The sequence below is a fragment of the Hippoglossus stenolepis genome, chromosome 6 (genome assembly GCF_022539355.2).
Source record: "Hippoglossus stenolepis isolate QCI-W04-F060 chromosome 6, HSTE1.2, whole genome shotgun sequence".
Classification (NCBI taxonomy): Eukaryota; Metazoa; Chordata; class Actinopteri; order Pleuronectiformes; family Pleuronectidae; genus Hippoglossus; species Hippoglossus stenolepis.
Window position 1 is genome coordinate 8,502,750 of NC_061488.1, and position 19,958 is coordinate 8,522,707.

The following is a 19,958-nucleotide window of genomic DNA, read 5'->3' on the forward strand; positions in this document are numbered from 1 at the left end:
TAGATAAGTGTTAATCAAACCAATGGGTTAGAAATTCAGTTGTAAAGGTTAGAGGCTAGGAAATGTATTTTGTTAATGACAGGCCACCACATTTATAACAAGACAAGTGTGTTTGTATACGTTTGTGTAAGAGAGAGAAAATGCCAAAGCCTTTAAACCCTTTTTATTTGTTGTGTGTTTCCATCCACTGTTAATTTTAATGGCATCTCCCAAGTCAGGGCCCTTTGCCCAAGTCAGCAGTCCTGTGCACACTAACACAAAGAACCCCCCCCAGAAATCAGCCCTTCCCTGATAAGCAGGGCCCTTTGCTGTGGTAGAGGAGAGCGCTCTCTGTCCCTCATGTTTGGAGGGAGAAGACGTGCATGGTGCAGCCGCCAGGCAGGGCACTGATGGAGACTTGCTCCGCCACATGACCACATGAAGGGCTGTATCATCAATATTACTACTTTTTGTTTTTCTCCTTCCACCTCTCCTGAGTTACCTGCATGTGTCTGACAAGTGCCGACTCTGACGACTCCCTTCTAGTGTGTGTGTGCTCTTTCACTTTTAAGTTTTATTTATTTTTGCTTCACATTTTGTTTCACAGGCATTCTCACATCGGCAAAGGGATCTCCTTTTACTCCAGTGCTTTACTTTCTTAGAAAACAGTTACTCTCCCTGCCAACTAATGGACCAGTAATTCATATTAAATCTTACAAATAAATCTAAATATCCCACTCTTTATTTGTAAAGCTAATTAAGATGATAGTGAGTGCACTTTACCAGAGTTCTGTATATAACAACATTGTTTGAAAAAAACCTTGTCCTTAAGTTCATTTACAAGGCAGCATAAGATCTGTCTCCATGCCGACAAGGTCACTATAAACGCAGATCAAACATCACAAATGAAGACTACGTGTGCTCTCTTTTATTAGCTTGACAGATATACTTTCCAATAGTCAACTTTTACATTGGTTGCCCATTTTAAAGAAAACTTGTAGGCTCTTTCTTCCAGTCTTCCTCACTGATTTTTAAACCCCTCGTCCTCCTCTCCTCTCTCTCTCTCTCTCTCCCCAGTTGTTTTGATAACTGAATGTCCTTTTTAAAGCAGCTTGTCCACATGTGCTGTGCAGTGTGTTCTGGCCTAACTGTTTCTGTCTTGTGCTGTTTTACCTTCTTATAGGGTCCACTCTGAAACGACTATGTCTAGGCAAAGAGCGCAGTAGTAGTAACTATCTCATTTACTTTCTTACTCTCTGTCTTTCTTCTTCTGTCCTCACAAATCCAATCCTTCATATGTTTGTGTGTGCACTTTTATTTTCTCTTTATGGTTTTGAAAATGTGGCGGATCTTCTTGAATATATGTATATATTGGTACAGATTGTTTTATCAATTTACGTTGGTTGTGGTTTTGCATGGCAGTGTGTCTCGATTGCTGAATTTTGTCATTGCTTGCATATCAAACATTTCATTTGTAGATTATCATTCATGTTGCAATCAGTTGGCTGCTATCTTGGCAAAATGTGTGTAACAGTCCTGAAAGTGATATTCATTTTGTCAAAGTGCATTACATTACGCCATACAGTAGCCAATTGATTTCAGTCTTTTTTTTTATTCATTTTTTGAGCCGATTTTTAACTCCTTTGTCTTTTTAGGGTCTAATCAAAGCACCGCCGCGGCTCAGACGGCCAACAGTCAAACACAGCCGTCACTCACCTCAGCCACACCCTCACCATCTGCTCAGCCTATTACACGGCTCGCTCAGGCCCAGACCAACAACAGCAACAACAAGAGAGGCACGTTCACAGATGATCTTCACAAACTGGTAGATGACTGGACGAAGGAGACTGTCTCGGCAGCCAATCAGCCACGACCCTCCCTGAACCAAATCAAACAACAGACACGCCAACGGGACCTGGAATGCAAATCTCACCCACACACAGGAGCAGCTGGACATGAGGTATCCGAAATGGAGACGTGTACTCAGTAAAAGATGATTTCAGATCGTTGGATTTTGACGTGTTACATTTGATGTAGTTAAGAGGTGCTCTATGCACTGTTATGTGAAAGAATTCCCTTCTGTTCCAGATGAAATGCCATCTTGGTACCAGCAAGTTCCAGTTGCCTCTTTCCTGCCCCATGACTGCTGCTTTAGGTCCTGGTATGCCCACAAGCCTAGCTCCCAACTCCGCAGCCATGCTCCCTCCTGGGTACCTCCTGCCCAATGGCTCCTATTCCGGGATGGTTCCCGGTCCTGTTTACTCTCAGCAGTGGCCCGGCGTGCCTAGCCCTGTAGGGTCAGTGGGTCCTGTAGGTCTGCTTGGTGCTGCAAGAATGATGCCCTATAACAAGATGGCAAACCCAGGGATCCAAAGCATCCCTCTTAACATGCACAACCCCGAAAACGGCCCCTGTCCGGAAACCGCTAGGACTATCTAATCTACAAACTACAACTTGTCCGTGGGTGTGTGCGGGATAGTACAACTCCATTCTGTTCTGCTTCACCAGAGCCACAATTGTACATAATTTGAATTTGTAAATAATATGACAGAGTGTTAATGTTCTTTATACAACACATACCTCCAATCAGCCACAGCATTGAAACCACTTGCTTAATATGGTGTATGTTCCCCCTCGTGCCATCAAAACAACTACGACCCGTCGAGACATGGGCTCCATCTGCCTCTGAAGTTTCCCCTGTGGCATCAAACACCAAGACATTTGCATCATATCCTCTCACAGATGCACCATCGGATTGAGATCTGGGGTATTTGGAGTCCATGAAAACTATTTGAACCCTGTCATGTTCCTTTAACCATTCCTGAATTTTTTTGGCGTGTAGCTTATTATCCTGCTGAAAGAAGCCAATGCGATAAGGGAGAACCACCATGAAGGGTTTGCTTGGTCTGCAAGAATGTTAAGGCAGGTGGTATTTGTCAGAGTAACACCCACACAAACCCAAGGTTTCCCAGAAGAACATTGCCCAGAGCATCACACTCACATTGCCCTAAAAGATGCAAATGCACCTTCTACATGAATGATTTGTCAGACCAGGCCTCCATCTTCCATTACTCTATGGTCCAGTTCTGACGGCTGTTTCATTGATGGACAGTGTCGCCACGTGCACCCTGACCGGTCTGCGGCCAACAGCTTTTCTTCTGTGAGTTTTGATCCAACAAGTCTGCCTTCACTTCCCACATGCATCAGTGAGTCTTGGGTTCCCATGACGACTAACCACTGCATACTAGGGTCACCCTAAGAAGACCTGCTGCTTTTCACAATCTGGCCCTCGTCAAAGTTGCTCATATTGCAACGTTTGCTTTCAACACATCACTTTCAAGAACTGACTGTTCACCTGCTGCCTAACATGTCCCACCTGGTGTGGAAACCATAAAACCAGTGTCCCTTTCTCCACCTGTCAGTGGTTTTAATGTTGTGGCTCATTGGTGTATATCTGGAGTTAAAGTGTGTGTGTGCGTGCATGTGTAAATAAGTGTGAATACTATACAGTACTCGTCAAGTGTGTCTGAATACCTAATGCTTTTTGGCTTTGGTCTTTACTGAACTAAGCCATACAACACATTTTGTCTTCGGTCCAGAAAACCTATTTCACTCTTTTCTTTGTTGCTGCAGTTTTCACGTTGATTTTTGCCTTTCTCTGTTTTATGTACACTTTAAACACTACATTGGAATCCAAAAAAACCAGTGGAGTGAGAAATGGTAACACGACAGTATTTACAGTGAAAATATTTGAAGGAATGTAGTGCCTTGAACATTAAATTTTATTTTTTATTTTCATCTTCGAAGCAAAGCATGTCTGCATCCAGGTTATTTTAATTGATGGTAGCTTGAGTGCAGTCTCTTTTTTCTTTTTTTTTAATGCATTAGACACTTTTTGGTTTACATATTAATGCCCTTGTAGAACTGCACTATTAACACAGTATATGCTCTTATATAAGTAATAAAGTCATGTTTTAACATTTGTTTACCTTTCACCCCTGTGACCGATGGAATGCCATAGTGGTGAGACGTACCGTTGCCTTGCAGAAACAAATGGTAAAGATGAGAGGAGGAAAAATAATTCCACCAGAAGCCAAAATCCACTCTTTCAGGTCAAATGGTTCAGTTGGACATGGCCTGTTTTTTTCTTTCTTTTTTTGAAAAGACAACAGTGTTGTAGCCTTGTGCTCAAAGGAAAGGCCGTGTCCTGAGCCATTTATACTAGACGTAGTTCTTTCTACAGTAAATGCCTCCGGTAGTGTTCTGATCAGAATGTAGCAGTTAATATGTGATGGCTTGAGGCTTAAAAGTGCAATTTAACCCCTTCACAAAGCTTTGATGGTGGCCTTGCCACAAGCCTTATCTCTGATGTGTGCAACAGGAGCAAGCTGAAAAGTTGAACAAAGTCACAACACACCAAGCGCCAGACCGATATTACCAGGCAAAATATAAATACTACAAATCACCCGAACTCTGAATTCACTACTGCTAAATGTTCTTTCAGCTTGGCTGTCCTACTGCTCAGCATACACTGTATGTAACATGTTCTGTGCAATCACCAGTCAAGTCTGATGGTTTTAATTTATTTGATGTTTAAAGCTTGATTATTATTTTTTTGGGATGGCTGCTATCATCCGAGGTGATTCCTGTGTACAGTTCAGCATTCAATATACACATGGTACTGAAAAATAAAAGACTTCTAAAGTTTAATTTACAAATGCAAAATGCTCCCAATGCAGTGTTATTGCCTTATGGCAATGTGTTGATTTCCCAGGTTGCGTTTGATAACAGCCTTTTATTTTTTCTCGTCAGTTATATATTGCAAAATTCAAATGATACTTGATGTGGGAAATTTGCACAACAGATAGTCTCCCTTAATTCTGACATATGTTTAAGTGTTTCGTATTCTGTATATTGTGGGTTTCACCGCCTGTACTTTCTTTCATCACAGACAAGTGGCATGGCCAACTTTTCAAGTTCCACAAAGCAAAGCTAAACAATACAGTTGCTATGGTGAAAAATTACACAATCTCCACAACACATATGAAAGGTTTCAGCGCCCCAATCCTTCCAAGCTGTGAACTGTACAGTTTTCTTGTAGTTTATATTTGTACATTTTGTTTGTTTGAGGGTGGTGGTTTGGAGGGAATGCTTTGATGTATATTGTTCCATCAATTCGGTTTGAATTGGACTTTTATAGGATATTATGCAGAGTCTTCTGCTTTGGTGAAATACTTCCAGTAGTAAGAGATTTCTGTTCTCTGTCACTTGTATCTGGTAAATATATTTTGTTCCACCTCCTGGCTGCGAAATTCGCTGTTAGCAGAGGAGGGAATAACTATTGTTGCCATATTCATTTTGGGTGCAGGAACAGAAGCCCAAGTGCAGAGTCACACGTTGACACTTCCCACTCCGCTTGTCTCACTTCTCTCTGGACAGCATTGCCCCCTGGTGAATATGCTCTGATTGTCAAAAGCTTGTATTTAAACAGTGGGATTGCTTCTGCCTGCTGTATGACCCACTGCATTACCCCCCCACCCTGCCCTGCTGCACTCTATCACACACTGTATGTTGAGAGAGAAATAAATATTTTGTGCTTGATGCCAAGTGTCATTGTTTTTATTTCCAGCCGGATTTATTGAGGCCAAATCAAAGTACATGTAGTTATGTGTTTAAAAAATGGGACAAATTAATAATCTAGAATGGTTGTATTTTTACTTTACTTGAAGAAAATTCTGTTTGTTTCTCACCTTTTCTCCATTTATTGAATCATGTGAAAATCAAAATCTGAAAAAATAGGCCAATACAATTTTAAAAAATATATATATATATTTAAGGATTTCAAATGTCAACTGTTCTTATTGCTTCACTATTCTTTAATTTATGCAAATGTGTAAATATGTCTGATTTCTTTTTGGAATTATTGTAAGTAAATGCAAGTGTTTTATCTGAAAATGATACACTCAGAAACACAGCCGCAGATTCGCGACACGGCCAAAAGAAAAAAAACATTTAGATAAATAGTGGTAATTCACGAATTAATATAAATAAATCACCCAATAAATGTGAATAAGAGAATATCATCTATTTGGTCATTAAACTTTGCTTTAAATGCGCTAATGTCTTGTTTTTGTTTAACACAAAAGCAAAGAAGCAGCTCCCGCTTCGTGTGGCGAATGTGTCTCCCCGCGTCCACGGCGCGGCGTCACAGCAATGGTTGCCCCTTTTGTTCACCCGAGTTTCTGAATAATTCCCAACACAATGACACGATCGGGTTTTTATATTGTTTGCTGAAAGCTGTTTTCACTGTACCCACGCTGCCCGCGAGCTGGGCCCCGGGATTATCTCATGAATTAAAGACGAATCTGCGACCCCCTTTTTCCGCCCGGGTGTGAGGAGGTTTTTCCGCAGCGCGCAGTCCGGAGGAACGTGGAGTAGTAAGTGTTTATAACGTGGATCTGTGAGCGTTTCACTGAGGGAGGCTCGTTCTGTGGCACGTTGGCTCGCATCTTTTCTGCAACTGTAACATCGCAATACACGTTATTTAGCCATTTTGATTCCAGCCACAACACAAAAGACACAAAAGACACAAGAGGAAAAGCCCTGAAACACAAAAGAACCCTGTTTGTTTCCCTTGCATCATATAGTCCACAGAGGAGGAGAACCATTGCATCATCATCCTCCTCATCCTCCTCATGTGTGATATAAACATACATGAAGAACCCGATCACACATGTTGTAGTTTACTAGATGCTCGTAGTGCTGCAGCTCAGTGTCTGGTCCTCACAGGATGAGGTCATTGTGGAGGGAAACACAGGAGAACTGGCATCTGCTCTTAACTTATAATCTGTTTACAATGTGACAGACTTCTATCACTGTTTTATTCTTTACTTTGATGCTGAACGGGACCAACATGTTCTTTAGCATCAAAACGACGCCTTCCTGTGCAGCTGACGTCTGATCCGTGAACACAGCTACACATTAGCACGTTGAATCAAACTCACCGAGCTGAATGAAAACAGCGTCGATTAAAGTGGGAGGAAAACCCCGCCGGACGTTAGCCGGAGCTAACTCGCAACGTGAACTCGTGAGTGGTGGTTGTGTTTTTCTCTGTTTGCGCCACACGCGCAATGCGAATTGTTGTTGTTTGCTAGCCGCCGTTAGCTCGTTGGCTAGCAGCGGCGCCAGCTTCATTGTTTGAGGAAGCAGCAGCAGCGGCTACATGCTACGGCTAACGTTAGCTGCACTGGAATACACTTCAGTCCTGTGGTTAGCTTTCGGTGTTTTCAAGCTACTTAGGACTAGAGCATCGTTTCACCTTTTCTTCTGCTCAAACCTATGATCACCACATGTCTCCTAACTAGATGTAACGTTGTGCTTTTGTGTTTGATCCACTGCACAATAACTTAGCAAGATCCACCAGAAACAAACACACTGACGTGAACTGCACCTGTGATTCCAGTGACAGAAACATTACAACTGGTTTGCATCTGTGAATGGAGGGTCATGGTCACGTGACTGTGCCCGAGCAGGTGAACCCAGAGCTGGACTGGACTGAGAGTGACTGACAGCTCCAGTGACAGCAGCTGCTCACTCGTGTGTTTTGTGTTTTGCACACACACACACACACACAGTCGAGATCAACTCTGTGTAACCAATCCCCTGTGTTGTCTGTATTCCAGATGTAATCTCGAGCAGCAGCTGTCCCAGCGGTGGCTGTTGGCACAATGGGGCTGGACTTTGATGTAAAGACGTTCTGTCACAACCTGCGGGCCACCAAGCCCCCTTACGAGTGCCCGGTGGAGACTTGCCGAAAGGTGTACAAGAGCTACAGTGGCATCGAGTACCACTTGTATCACTATGACCACGACAACCCAACTCCTGCACAGACAGTACCACAGAAGAAGAGAAAAGGACGGCCTCCTCGCGCGTCTCTGGCCGGCTCAGGAGATACAGATGACGGTGGAGGTAACGGAGGCGGGGGGCCGGGGCACGGGGGGAACACGCCTGGTAGTCCCAACCGGTCGGACTGCTCTCACTCCCCGGGCAGAGAGACGATGACCTATGCCCAGGCACAGCGCATGGTGGAGCTGGACATTCAAGGACGCATTCACCGCATCAGCATCTTTGAGAACATTGATGTGGTTTCAGAGGAGGACAGCGATGCAGAGGACGCTCCAACGTCCGGTACCGGTGGCGGCGGTGGAGGGGTGTGTAACGGTAGTGACGGTGGGAACGGGGGTAGCGAGGTAGGAGGGAGCGGCAAGGACCGGCCAGATATCCCTTCGTCTAACGGGGGCAAAGCCACCCCGAAGTCTGGGAAGCATAAGAGTAAAGAAAAGAAGAAGGACGGCTCATCCCATCATCACAGCGCTCAGTCTGGACCTGCGATCAAGCTGCCCGAGGCAGTGTTCAGAGAGCTGGACCAAGAGAGACTTGACGCTCCTCCTCGGCCGTCATCTTACTACAGGTCTGTGTTGAGAATTATTATCTGATTCATTGATAATTATATAGACGGTGGAGGTATAATTATTGTTAAGTACATGGCGGGAATTTCATTTTCTGATCATACACTCCTAATTGATTACACACTTTTCTCAGAAATATTTATCAATCTGTGCGTTTTCTCGTCTTGGGTGTTCAGGTACATTGATAAGTCTGTGGAGGAGCTGGACGAGGAGGTGGAGTACGACATCGACGAGGAGGACTACATCTGGCTTGACATCATGAACGACAAGCGGCGGCGAGACGGTGTGACGCCCATCCCGCAGGAGGTCTTTGAGTACCTCATGGACCGCTTGGAGAAGGAGTCGTACTTTGAGAGCCACAACAAGGTACCTCCGCTTGTGTACTGAGATGATATTTCTAGCACTGAAACGTGTACAGAAATTCTGATCTCTCCTCGTGCTCATCTCTCTCTCAGGCCGACCCCAGCACCCTGATCGACGAAGACGCTGTCTGCTGCATCTGTAACGACGGGGAGTGTCAGAACAGCAACGTGATCCTGTTCTGCGACATGTGCAACCTCGCCGTCCACCAAGAGTGCTACGGTGTGCCATACATCCCAGAGGGCCAGTGGTTGTGTCGGCGCTGCCTGCAGTCTCCAAGTCGAGCGGTGGACTGCGCCCTCTGTCCCAACAAGGGGGGAGCTTTCAAACAGACGGACGACGCGCGATGGGCTCACGTAGTTTGCGCACTCTGGATCCCGGAGGTAAATCCATACACCACCACGTGCATGATTGATGAGAATTACATAATCGTGCAGATATCGAGGCAGTGTTCCTCTGTGCTGGTTTCAGTTTTTACATTTCCACAGTGGATGCATAAAGATTTTATCTTATTGATCATTGCTGACACATGGATGTTATCAGAACGTTACTTACTTGCTCATGCATTGATGTTTACTCAGCTCCTTTGGTCACACAAGTGCAAGTTAAAAAGCGAGAGATGTCTCAATTCTAAAATACAAGTCACAACTAAAATAATCTATAACCAACTGAATTTCCTAACCCTTGGATTAGCGTGTTCTAATAAAGTGGATTTTGCTGCTTTCCCTCAGGTCTGCTTCGCTAACACGGTCTTTCTGGAACCGATTGACAGCATCGAACACATCCCTCCTGCCCGCTGGAAACTCACCTGCTACATCTGCAAGCAACGGGGCTCGGGCGCCTGCATCCAGTGTCACAAAGCCAACTGCTACACAGCCTTCCACGTCACCTGTGCCCAGCAGGCAGGCCTCTATATGAAAATGGAACCCGTCAGAGAGACCGGGGCCAACGGCACCTCTTTCAGCGTCCGCAAAACGGCTTACTGTGACATCCACACGCCGCCGGGGTCGGCCAGACCTTTGGCGGGAGTGGGTGGGGCCAGCATTGGTTCGTCGCACAGCGAGGGAGAGCTGGAGGAGGACGACGAGCCCAGCATCGGCCACGACGACGACTCCAAGGGCTGGAGCTCCGAGCGAGCCAAGAGAGTAAAGGCGAAATCCAGGCTGAAGATGAAGAGAGCGAGGAAGATCTTAGCTGAGAGGAGAGCCGCTGCTCCAGTGGTGTCTGTGCCCTGTATACCCCCCCACAGGTGGGCACACACACTACATGTTGCAACTGGACTATACTGTATGTACTCCACAGCACCAAGATGCACATGTGTCTTTTACCTTTTTATATGAAACTATTTGTGGAACAGCAGATTCACCAGAATCCAAATCGTTAGGATGTTTTTTCTTCTGCCTAATAATTCCAGAAATCTCTCTGTCTGTCTGAATGTGGCTTACACATGAAGAAAACGTTTTATTTTATCAGCTTCACACTTGACGTGTATTGTTAAGGACCCGAGGAAGTGCAGTGTTGAATTTGGAACGATTTGGAACGATTTGGACACGTGATACGTTCAATACTAATAAACTTTGAACAAAAAGGGGACCGGCGCTCTGTAGCAGTGATGGCTGGGACTCATCAATGCGTGTGACGTTGTCGATCATGACAACAGGGCGTTCACCACAATGTGCGCATTCACGACAACAAAAACTGATTCTCTAGTTAAGGGTTCTCCACTTAACACAGCAGCGGTGGTGCAGCTTCTCAGGACTGATTCCTGCAGCTGGTCTTTATTGGCCACAGCTCAATTTCCGCAGGTCACTTTTACAGTTTTAGAAAGAAAGCTGCAACCAGCGTCACCACAGGCAAAGAAAACAGCCCATTCAAAAGAGGCAGGTTTAAAATGGGCACTGCACTAGTTCTAAACCAAGCCCTGCGAGCTCCAGAGGTGCAGTTCTGTTTATCACTCATATCTCCTTGTTTCTCTCCAGGCTCAGCAAAATCACCAGCAATCTGACGGTACCCAGGAAGAGCCAGTTCATGCAGCGACTCCATAGCTACTGGACCCTGAAGAGGCAAAGCCGCAATGGTGTGCCTCTGCTGCGCCGGCTCCAAACCCACCTGCAGTCACAGCGACCTATCGAACCACTCCCACCACCGCCGACATCACAGCTTCCTCCAGTAAATATTTTGAGTGTTTATTATTATTATTATTATAATTCTAAGCTTAACCTCGTCCAGACGTCTGATCACGTTTGTGGGTTTGTGCTTGTTGGTGTTGCAGAGGGACAGCGAGGAGAAACAAAGTGCGCTAAAGGAGCAGCTGAAGGCATGGCAGAGACTGAGGCACGACCTGGAGAGAGCCAGGCTGCTGGTGGAGCTCATCCGCAAGAGGGAGAAACTCAAGAGGGAGACGGTGAGACACAGATTGGATTTATTTCTGTCACTAACCGAAATCTTCATACAAGCAACAATACACTGTTATGTCCAGTGGGCTGTGTAGGACAGTGGTTAGTACTAGACACGTCTTTACAAATCTCAAAAGCCATTGATTTCAAATGTTAAGAATTATTTCTTCACAGTCAGGACATGGGGGCGTGGGGGGTTACAGGCTGTCACATTATGGTGTGGGTACATTTTAGTGGTCCACATTTAAACACACAATTCAAACTGCACAGACTTCACAAATCTTATTTAGCCAGTCAGTGGTTATATACGTTGTTTAATGAAATGTGTCTGTATTCAGATCAAAGTGCAGCAGATGACGCTGGAGATGCAGCTGACTCCTTTCCTGGTGCTGCTGAGGAGCACGTTGGAACAGTTACAAGAAAGAGACACTAACAACTTTTTCACTGAGCCTGTTCCACTGGCAGAGGTAAAGACACAAAAACACACATACACACACACTCAGTTGGCATAATTACTCTAAGTTTGTGTTCACAACATGGGTTTATTTATGTTTGCCTTCCCCATCTTCAGGATTTATTTGTAGTAGTTATCTGTTCACCAGTTATATCTAGTCTGATACAACATCCCTGTCACATCTCCTACCTTTATGAAGCTTGTATAGTTTTTAAAAACCTTTCGGACACATTCCCTGATACTAGTATCAGCAGCAGAACATCAGTGTCAGTCAGGCTCCTGACTTAATGGAGGGTGTAATAAAATAAAAAACAACTTTTCCTGACATCTGCCTTTTGAGATTAAATGTTACTAGAATGTGTGGGTGATGCTTCTGTCTGATCCCTACCCACCACTCTCCAGGTGCCAGACTACCTGGACCACATCGACACTCCAATGGACTTCCAGACCATGTGGAACCTGCTGGAGTCCCACCGCTACCTCACTTTCGAGGCCTTCGAGGCAGACTTTGGCCTCATCGTCAACAACTGCCTCAAGTACAACGCCAAGGACACGGTCTTTTATCGCGCCGCCCTGCGACTCAGGGAGATGGGCGGCTCCGTCATCAGAACGGCCCGGCGCCACGCTGAGCGGATAGGCTTCGACTACGAGACTGGCATGCACCTCCACCGAGAGCCAAGTCCCGACAGCCAGTGTGACCAAGAGAGAGACAGAGAGAGGGAGCGGGAGAGGGAGCGGGAGAGAGAGAGGGAGCGGGAGAGGGACCGAGACCGAGAGAGGGACCGAGAGCGGGACCGAGAGCGGGTTCGAGAACGAGAACGAGAAAGAGAACGAGACCAGCCGTTGTCTTCCAATGAAGATGGTAAGTGATCTCTCACTTTAGTTTTTTGGCAGCCAACACAATATTTTCTTGAGCAACAATTGGAAAAAATAGACAAGGGTTGAAAAATATAGGAGCACTTTTTGTTTGGCAAAGGGAACTTGAAGGTGATCCGATTCCATGGTTAATTAATACCTCACATTTGGCGAAGATACAATACGTTCTAAAATGACAGGTTCTCAATGTGTCAACATTTGGCAGGCGAGAAGAAATTTAACACTTACGCCTCATTTTCCTGTAAAGCAAGAAATTAATGTGAGTAAAATTCTAGAGGGAATTAACCTTTATTCCTTCCATTATTTCTCTCACATTCATTTGGGAGGGGGTGTGGACTGTCTGGATGTCACAAAAGGATGAAAGGCTCAGAGAATGAATCATGCTTCTTGTAGAAAAAAGTGTGAAAGGGAAACAGGGACATACAAGTTCAGCTTTCTAGGCTTTTTGATGTATTTTGTGTTCATTAAATGTCAGTTCCAATGATTTCCTTGTCACAGCCATTAATTGCTGAACTAGTATTTTAATGTCAGTGGATTAAGATGCAGAATGAGAATATAGACAAAAAGCTCTTTGGCCCAAGTGAAGCCTTTTGGCCAGTAGATGGCGCATGTCATTCATGCAGAAAGCCAAAAACATTGCCACAAAAATGTCTTCATACTTCTTTGCTATGAAATCACCGTGTATTAAAGTTTGTTATTCAATTCTATCAGACAGACACCATCATCATATTTGACTCTCTTCCTTCCTCTGAGGTTGTTAAACAGCTGTTTCTCTCTGTGCCTCTCGCAGACCTGCTCCTGCCAGAGAACAGGCGGCGGCTGCCACTGGAGGAGCAGCTGCATTACCTGCAGTCGCGTCTGGATGAGGTCAGCTTGGGGAAGCACAGCATTGGTCAGTCTCGTAGAGCCAAAGCTCTGAGGAAAGAGATCAGCGTCATCAAGAGGAAGCTCGCGCACCAGCGGGAGGGAGGCTCTGGCTTGGGAGGGCGGGAGTCGGGGGGAGGAGGAGACCGGGGCCCCTCTCTCACCCATCACCCGTGCTCTTCGGGGCACCATGACGAGGGGGGAGAAAGCAGCAGCCAGGAGATTGGTGGAAAAGGTGCATCTAGGAAGTTGTACAATATCATTTGTGTGTTACGTGAATATGTTAAAGGAAAGTTACACACTAAACGTTTGCATCCATTCCTAAATTATCAACCTCTCTCCTCCTGCAGATATGAGTGTTTCCTCGTCGGCCCTGGCCCCAGAAGTGGGTCGTCGGACATCTGTCCTCTTCTCCAAGAAGAACCAAAAAATGGCTGGACCCCCTAAAAGGCCGGGACGCCCTCCCAAGAACCGGGACGCTGGCTACGCCGGGGCAGGCGTGAGCCAGAGTCCAATTGGCCCCCCACAGCTCCCCCTGCTGTCCCCCACCCGGCAGAGGAAGAGACCTCGAAGCCCCCGAAGCAGCTCCAGCTGTGACAGTGACAGTGACAATGACGACCTGCTGCCAGGTACAGTCAACGCAGGAACAATTTATACAATATATACAACACAAATCTTTGAGTTACACACTCAATTCGCTCTGTCTCTTGTCTTCAGGTTTGCCAAGTAATGGTTTTGATGGAAGAAACCAGCCGGTCACAGAGAGCTTCCGTGTGTACAGGAGTGAGTCTCGTCTCCCTCGTTCCAGCTCCGACTCCGAGTCCACGACCAGTAGCAGCAGTAGTGCAGCTTCTGACAGAACCAGGTGACCAGTGCACAAACTCTATATTCACAAGTCCGGCAAAGCAAGATGTATGGTGTTGCCTAAAGCTCCTTTAATCCAAGGTATTATGTAATAGGTCTATGGAAAGTGAAAGGAATAATTTGCAGTAACAAACCCTAAGACACTTATCTCTGCAGGTGAATTGATATTAGATCTTTTAGCTCATTGTTCTTATCAAGCTATTCAAACAAATTCCCGATTAACTTAGTCATAGGTCATATTTTTTACGATGAGTGTTTAAAAGTTTGTTTCCTTGAGTTCTTAAACCTCCAAGTGGCCGGTTGATGACAAACAAATGAACAATTTGACATTTCGTGATTCACACACATTGGCTTTGACTTCCTGGAGGCTTGTCATCACTTTGAGGTTGGTGAAGCAGAAAGACCACAGAGCTGCTCAGAAGTGACTTGTCCTCGCTGCTAGTCATAAAACAGGGTCAACGGTCCAGCTTGTAATGTGTTGTGAAACCATAGCTGCATATCTTTTACATTTAGTTTATGGACGGATTTAAACAACAAGATGTAATGTGTGGATGACTATGCATAGGAACAACTATGCATGGTGCATTAACTAGTTCCACTGTCGATGCAGGGATGGGAAAGTGGCTCTGATCCTCTCAACTAACTTTCTGCAGGAAAAAGTCAACACCTCAAGGTTATAAAGGGATTTATGCAGCGTTTTGTTTTTAATAGCACTAAACAGACAGAAGTATAAAAACATGAGATCCTCAGGAACAGTTTTTGACCAGTTGAATTCTACACACTTGTCTTTAAGTTTATACACATGTTAATAAATGTGTTTCTTTTCTCTCGCAGTACGACCCCCTCCAAACAGGGCAGGGGGAAGGCGTCATTCTCTCGCTCTGCCTTCCAGGAAGACAGCAGCGAGGAAACATCAGGGACCGAGAACGATTCCTATTCGGTTGGAGGATCGAGGAGCGTTTCACATTGTGAGCAAACTTTTCTCAAACTCACCAACACGCTCCCATGTGTCAGTGCATGCACAAGTAGTTTCTCTTGATGTAGACCGTGAGTGTTTGCTGCACATTTCAGGATTTATAAAAATGTGGGAGATCACGAACAACAGACGGATGTAACAGATATTTTATATATTAATCGTGAGAACGCAGATACTAGACGATCCAGTCGAGACACAGGACCTCGCACTTGGTATTTAAACAAACAAATTCTGAGTCAGAGACTTTGGAACTCACAGAAAGTCAGGTGATCACATCAGAATAAATACAAACATACTGCTGGCGTAGTCAGCAGGTTGCCATTGTTTGTGTGATGTTTTGCACTGAAAAATAAAAGGAAAAAAAACAACTTATACTGTTGCCACAATTCTTCTTCTTCTTCAAAGTCTTATTCAGGCTGTGGGCCTCTATGTTTCCGTTCTAGAAACAAATACGCAACATCCGTTAGGTGACACTTCCCACTCAACCTGCTCTCATTGGCTGTAGCTCACTCACGACTGGATCTCCCAATTTCAAATCGTAAAAATCAAACATATTTATATAAATATTGCATTTACCTTGTTTTACAAAAAGGAAAACGGAATTACGGTCAATATTTCTGTAAAGTTTCACTCTTTGCTATATTTTCGTGTAAAGATTGACTTCCCTAATGATAAAGCTGAAAATGAATAATTTCCAGGAGTGAGGTTGGATGAATGCTGGCTGTCTTCCTGATCCTGTGTTTGTTACCGTCAGTGGTGCGTAGCCGGTCCAGATCAGGATGTTGGATGACCTCCGATGACTACACCTCCCTGGAAGCTTTGGACCTGGTGTGGGCCAAGTGCAGAGGTTACCCATCATATCCTGCTCTGGTGAGACGACACAAACTGCCACTGTGCTCTCCAAAGTACTGTAATGACTGTATATCTAAAGCTCCTCTCGTTACCGCTTGCCTGCAGATAATTGACCCGAAGATGCCCAGGGAGGGGGTGTTTCACCGAGGTGTCCCAATCCCTGTCCCCCCTTTGGATGTGCTGAAGCTTGGAGAGCAAATGACCCAGGAGGCCAGGGAGCACCTCTTCCTGGTTCTCTTCTTCGACAACAAGAGAACCTGGTCAGTGGTCATCTTGACTCATCTCTTACACAAACTCATTTAATCATCATCTATTTAGTTTCTTCTGCTTTTGCTCCCACTGACATCCTGTCTTGTTGACGATGAAATGGAGAATAAAACACAGAAGACAGAAGGTAACTGGGCTTCTGATGTTACTGAGCGCTTGCGTGTTTTCTGCGGTGATGGTTCAAAGGAAACTGCTCTCATTGTACTGAAGTGCAAGACGACAGAACCTTCGGCAGAAATAGGGCAAACGTGGCTTTTGAGAATAGGAGGGAAATAACACATCATGTTTTTAGGTCATAGTGTGCTGTTGCACAATCACTTACTCTTAAGGGTTGTGAGGTCTTTGAGAAACTTGACGACAACAGCCACTGTGCGAAACCTTCCAGGAAGCATTCAGGGGGTCGCCTGTTTCCAGCTTATTGATTGGTTACTTGGTCTGTTTGGCCTTACGATAATTTTTTAAAAACCTAAAAGACTTGATGACTGAGATGTGGGCCTTGATCTTAATTAATCACACTGTTAAAAAGAAGATTTAACACCTTGCCATCTCTGTGTTTGTGCGTGCAGGCAGTGGCTTCCTCGCTCCAAGCTGGTGCCGCTCGGCGTGGACCAGGAGTTGGACAAGGAGAAGATGCTGGAGGGCAGGAAATCCAACATCCGCAAGTCGGTGCAGGTGGCCTACCACCGCGCCATGCAGCACCGCAGCAAGGTGCAGGGAGATCCCAGCAGTGAAACCAGTGACAGTGACTGAACACACGTGAACCATACGTGTTGATCCCTGCAGGTGTTGTGGAGTACGTTTCTTTATCGAGAGCCCGGCCCGACATCACGACACCAAACAAATAGTGCCAGCCGCACTGAGTGGAAGAAGACGTCCACTACATCAGCCCCAAGACGCGCACACTCATGCACACTAAGCCGTATTTAATCCGACATGTAAAATATTGTAATTAAGAGAATTGAAGAAAAAAAATAATAGTATTGATTGATGAAAAATTACATTATGTTCAGAATCCTGAATCCGAATATTCCTTGTATGTGGTCGATATATATGTTTAATACGTTTACAGAGTCAAAAAGTGACTATGACACTATGATGTCTGCACAACTCTGCCTTTCCCTGTCATTCCTACACATCAGTCACACATGTACGTTTACGTGTGTGAACAGGGAAATGCATGAAGTGTACGTTAATGCACACACACTGTGGGTATGGCGGTGAGTGCCATCACTCGAGCACGTTTTTCACATGCGTCACCCAACTCCAAAAAAAAACAAGACAAAACAAGAAGCCTGGCGCTGGAGTCATTAGTCAGTGGAGCACAAAGACTGTTGCAAACCAACGTTAATGTTATTTATTCTGCTTACTCCTTCTCAACAAGCTCCACCAGCTTGATTCATGACGAACTACTTCTAATCACTCCGACCCACACGAGACACGGCTGTGTGGCTCTTTCCGTCTGTCACTCTGTGATCATCACGTCTCCCGTTTTTACAGTTTTTCTTAACGTACGTCTGTGTCGCACAGGCCGCTGGTCAGAGAATCACGAGGACTCAACTGAAACACGTGATGGCCTTGCACTCTCTCTTAGTCTCAGGCTGATGGCCTTAGAACTTTTATATATACAGATTACACAAAGATAGAAAGTTTAATAAAAGGAATTGAGTTTTTTAAACTTGTGGCTCGTGTTGTGGTCACTGTGTCGGTGTCTGAGGGGCGGGGCCGTGTTTGTTCATCCTCGATTGTTGTGGATCATTGGGGGAAGCACTGCTCTATGTTCCGTAGAAGCCCTGCCTAATTGTTTCTGAAGAAACAGGGAGGACCTCTGACACAATGATACTGATTAACACATAATGGCAGCACATCTCTGTGTGTGTGTGTGTGTGTGTGTGTGTGTGCGTGCGCGCGCGCGCGTGCGTGCGCGTACGTGCGCACGCTGAGAAGCATAAAAGGACATTTGATTCATTGTGACTGTAGCCGGTCAGAGGGCATCAGCTGAGTTGCGGTCCTTCATATGTGGCCCAGGATGCATTTGTGTACACACAGTGACAGAATGTTGCCTCATGTGGCCCCAGAACCACCTCTGAATGTGTTCTCTGTGATGGGATCTCAGGATCTCAGCATTTGGACGCGTTCAGACCTGAATTTCTCTCTGACCTCTAATGATCAGATCACCTAAAGACGAATGTTAACACCAGGTCTGAACAGGGTCCATTATAAGCTCCAGGGTCTATTTGACTTAAACACTTGAGTTAACTTCCTCTTTCATGAAAAGCATAAACTCTCCGTGTCTCAACACCTGACATCCTCAGGAAATACTTGAGTAGCAACTTCGTGAAAACAAAAAGTGTCGCTGAGAGGCTTTTATTAAAGAAAAAGAAGATCAACTTATTGGACTATGCACAAACTCATAGATAAAATTTGTTATTTATTGTTTACTTTTGATCCTATTAAGTGGGTGAATGGGGACGCTGTATTTTTTTGTTGACCGCTAAACTTCGATAAGCAACCTGCTCCCCCTCTTTCCTTCCTACACAGGTGAACAGGTGCCCCCGCCCCTATCCTTGTTTTTCCTGCCAAATTAATAGGATCACAAGTAAACAATAAATAGCAAATAATACGCCGAAAATACAAACCCATTACATCTTATATCATAAGCAACAAAATAATAATAATGTCCTTCTTTAACCAATTTCTGGCTCCTACAACGTGATCAACTTGCATGTTTCCCTGTAACAAAGGGAGTTGAGTTACAACAAATGGGTCATGTGCTCAGTTCAGACGTTTACTGTGCTGAACATGTAAGACGATGACTTGTGTGTGTGTGTGGAAGCTGTTGTAGAGTTACACTCATGCTCTATACATCTCTCTCACTGGCTCTACAGGTTTCACGGCCCCTCGCAGTATGTTTTTTTGTTTATGAAGCACACACTGTAAACCTGTTCTGCCAGTCACGCGACATGGTTCATGTGGATACAATGATCTGTTTTGCCCATTACGAAAATGTATAGATCAGTCTTTCCACACACGTTGAAGATCCCCCACCCAAGTGGAACACCCACTCACCACAACGTGTCTATCTGCAACCAAAGTGACGCCACTCTGAGCGAAGACGCCTCGTTTCCTGCCCGACGCTCAGCAATTGGGTGGAAAAGACAGATAAGCATCAGTCGGTGGTTTCGACAGAATGTGGCAAACACTTGAGGTGTAGTGGAGACCTGGTATCTTTTTTCTGTTCTATCTGTTAACACCCAGATCTGATGAACCTGTTTTAAAGTGATTCTTTACTGGTTGATTTAAACCACATATCACATCATTTTGGCATCAGCCTAAATTGCTTAATTTAAAGCGACGCCACCTTTTATGTCTCTGTGTGTCTGTATCTGAAGGGCAAGTCATAACCTCCACAGAGGAACTAACTTGTGTTTTCACCGCTGTTGGTCGGCTTGCTTGTTTGTGAGCAACCATACAGATTAGCACGGAACTTAGTGGAAGGATGCATTATGGGTCCGGGAAGAACACTTTATATTTTGTTGTGGATCCAGTCATTTCTACTGTCTTGCACATTGTGAAACAGAGCATGTTTCAACATTTTACTGTTT

At 45.0% G+C, this 19,958-nt stretch overlaps 2 protein-coding genes across 10 annotated transcripts in view; both read left to right on the forward strand.

Moving 5' to 3' along the window:
- Positions 1–5,580, forward strand: part of LOC118111307 (serine/threonine-protein kinase WNK2) — a 41,104-nt gene extending 35,524 nt beyond the window's left edge. For 6 of the 7 annotated variants that reach the window (XM_035159748.2, XM_035159754.2, XM_035159751.2 and 3 more), the window contains 3 exons: positions 1,163–1,207; positions 1,635–1,939; positions 2,068–5,580. In XM_035159748.2, the coding sequence (XP_035015639.2) occupies positions 1,163–1,207; positions 1,635–1,939; positions 2,068–2,418 (701 nt within the window). In that variant the 3' untranslated portion in view covers positions 2,419–5,580. The remainder of the gene's footprint in view (positions 1–1,162; positions 1,208–1,634; positions 1,940–2,067) is intronic. The other variant, XM_035159756.2, reaches the window with a different exon arrangement.
- Positions 5,581–6,188: 608 nt separating this feature from the next.
- On the forward strand, positions 6,189–18,031 carry brpf1 (bromodomain and PHD finger containing, 1). 3 transcript variants are annotated; one of them, XM_035159670.2, is made up of 17 exons: positions 6,189–6,416; positions 6,904–7,066; positions 7,662–8,449; positions 8,624–8,813; positions 8,903–9,190; positions 9,539–10,056; positions 10,787–10,976; positions 11,071–11,211; positions 11,542–11,670; positions 12,060–12,519; positions 13,324–13,632; positions 13,748–14,026; positions 14,115–14,262; positions 15,096–15,229; positions 15,992–16,107; positions 16,195–16,349; positions 16,923–18,031. In XM_035159670.2, exons 3-17 carry the CDS (start codon positions 7,707–7,709, stop codon positions 17,104–17,106), a joined length of 3,984 nt encoding a protein of 1,327 aa, XP_035015561.2. In that variant the 5' UTR covers positions 6,189–6,416; positions 6,904–7,066; positions 7,662–7,706; the 3' UTR covers positions 17,107–18,031. The 3 variants fall into 3 exon arrangements, 2 of the variants coding, with proteins under 2 accessions (XP_035015561.2, XP_047196334.1); XM_047340378.1 differs by lacking the exon at positions 6,904–7,066; XR_007032792.1 differs by lacking the exons at positions 6,189–6,416; positions 16,923–18,031 and having other exon boundaries at positions 6,425–7,066; positions 16,002–16,107; positions 16,195–16,336.
- Positions 18,032–19,958: the final 1,927 nt, after the last annotated feature.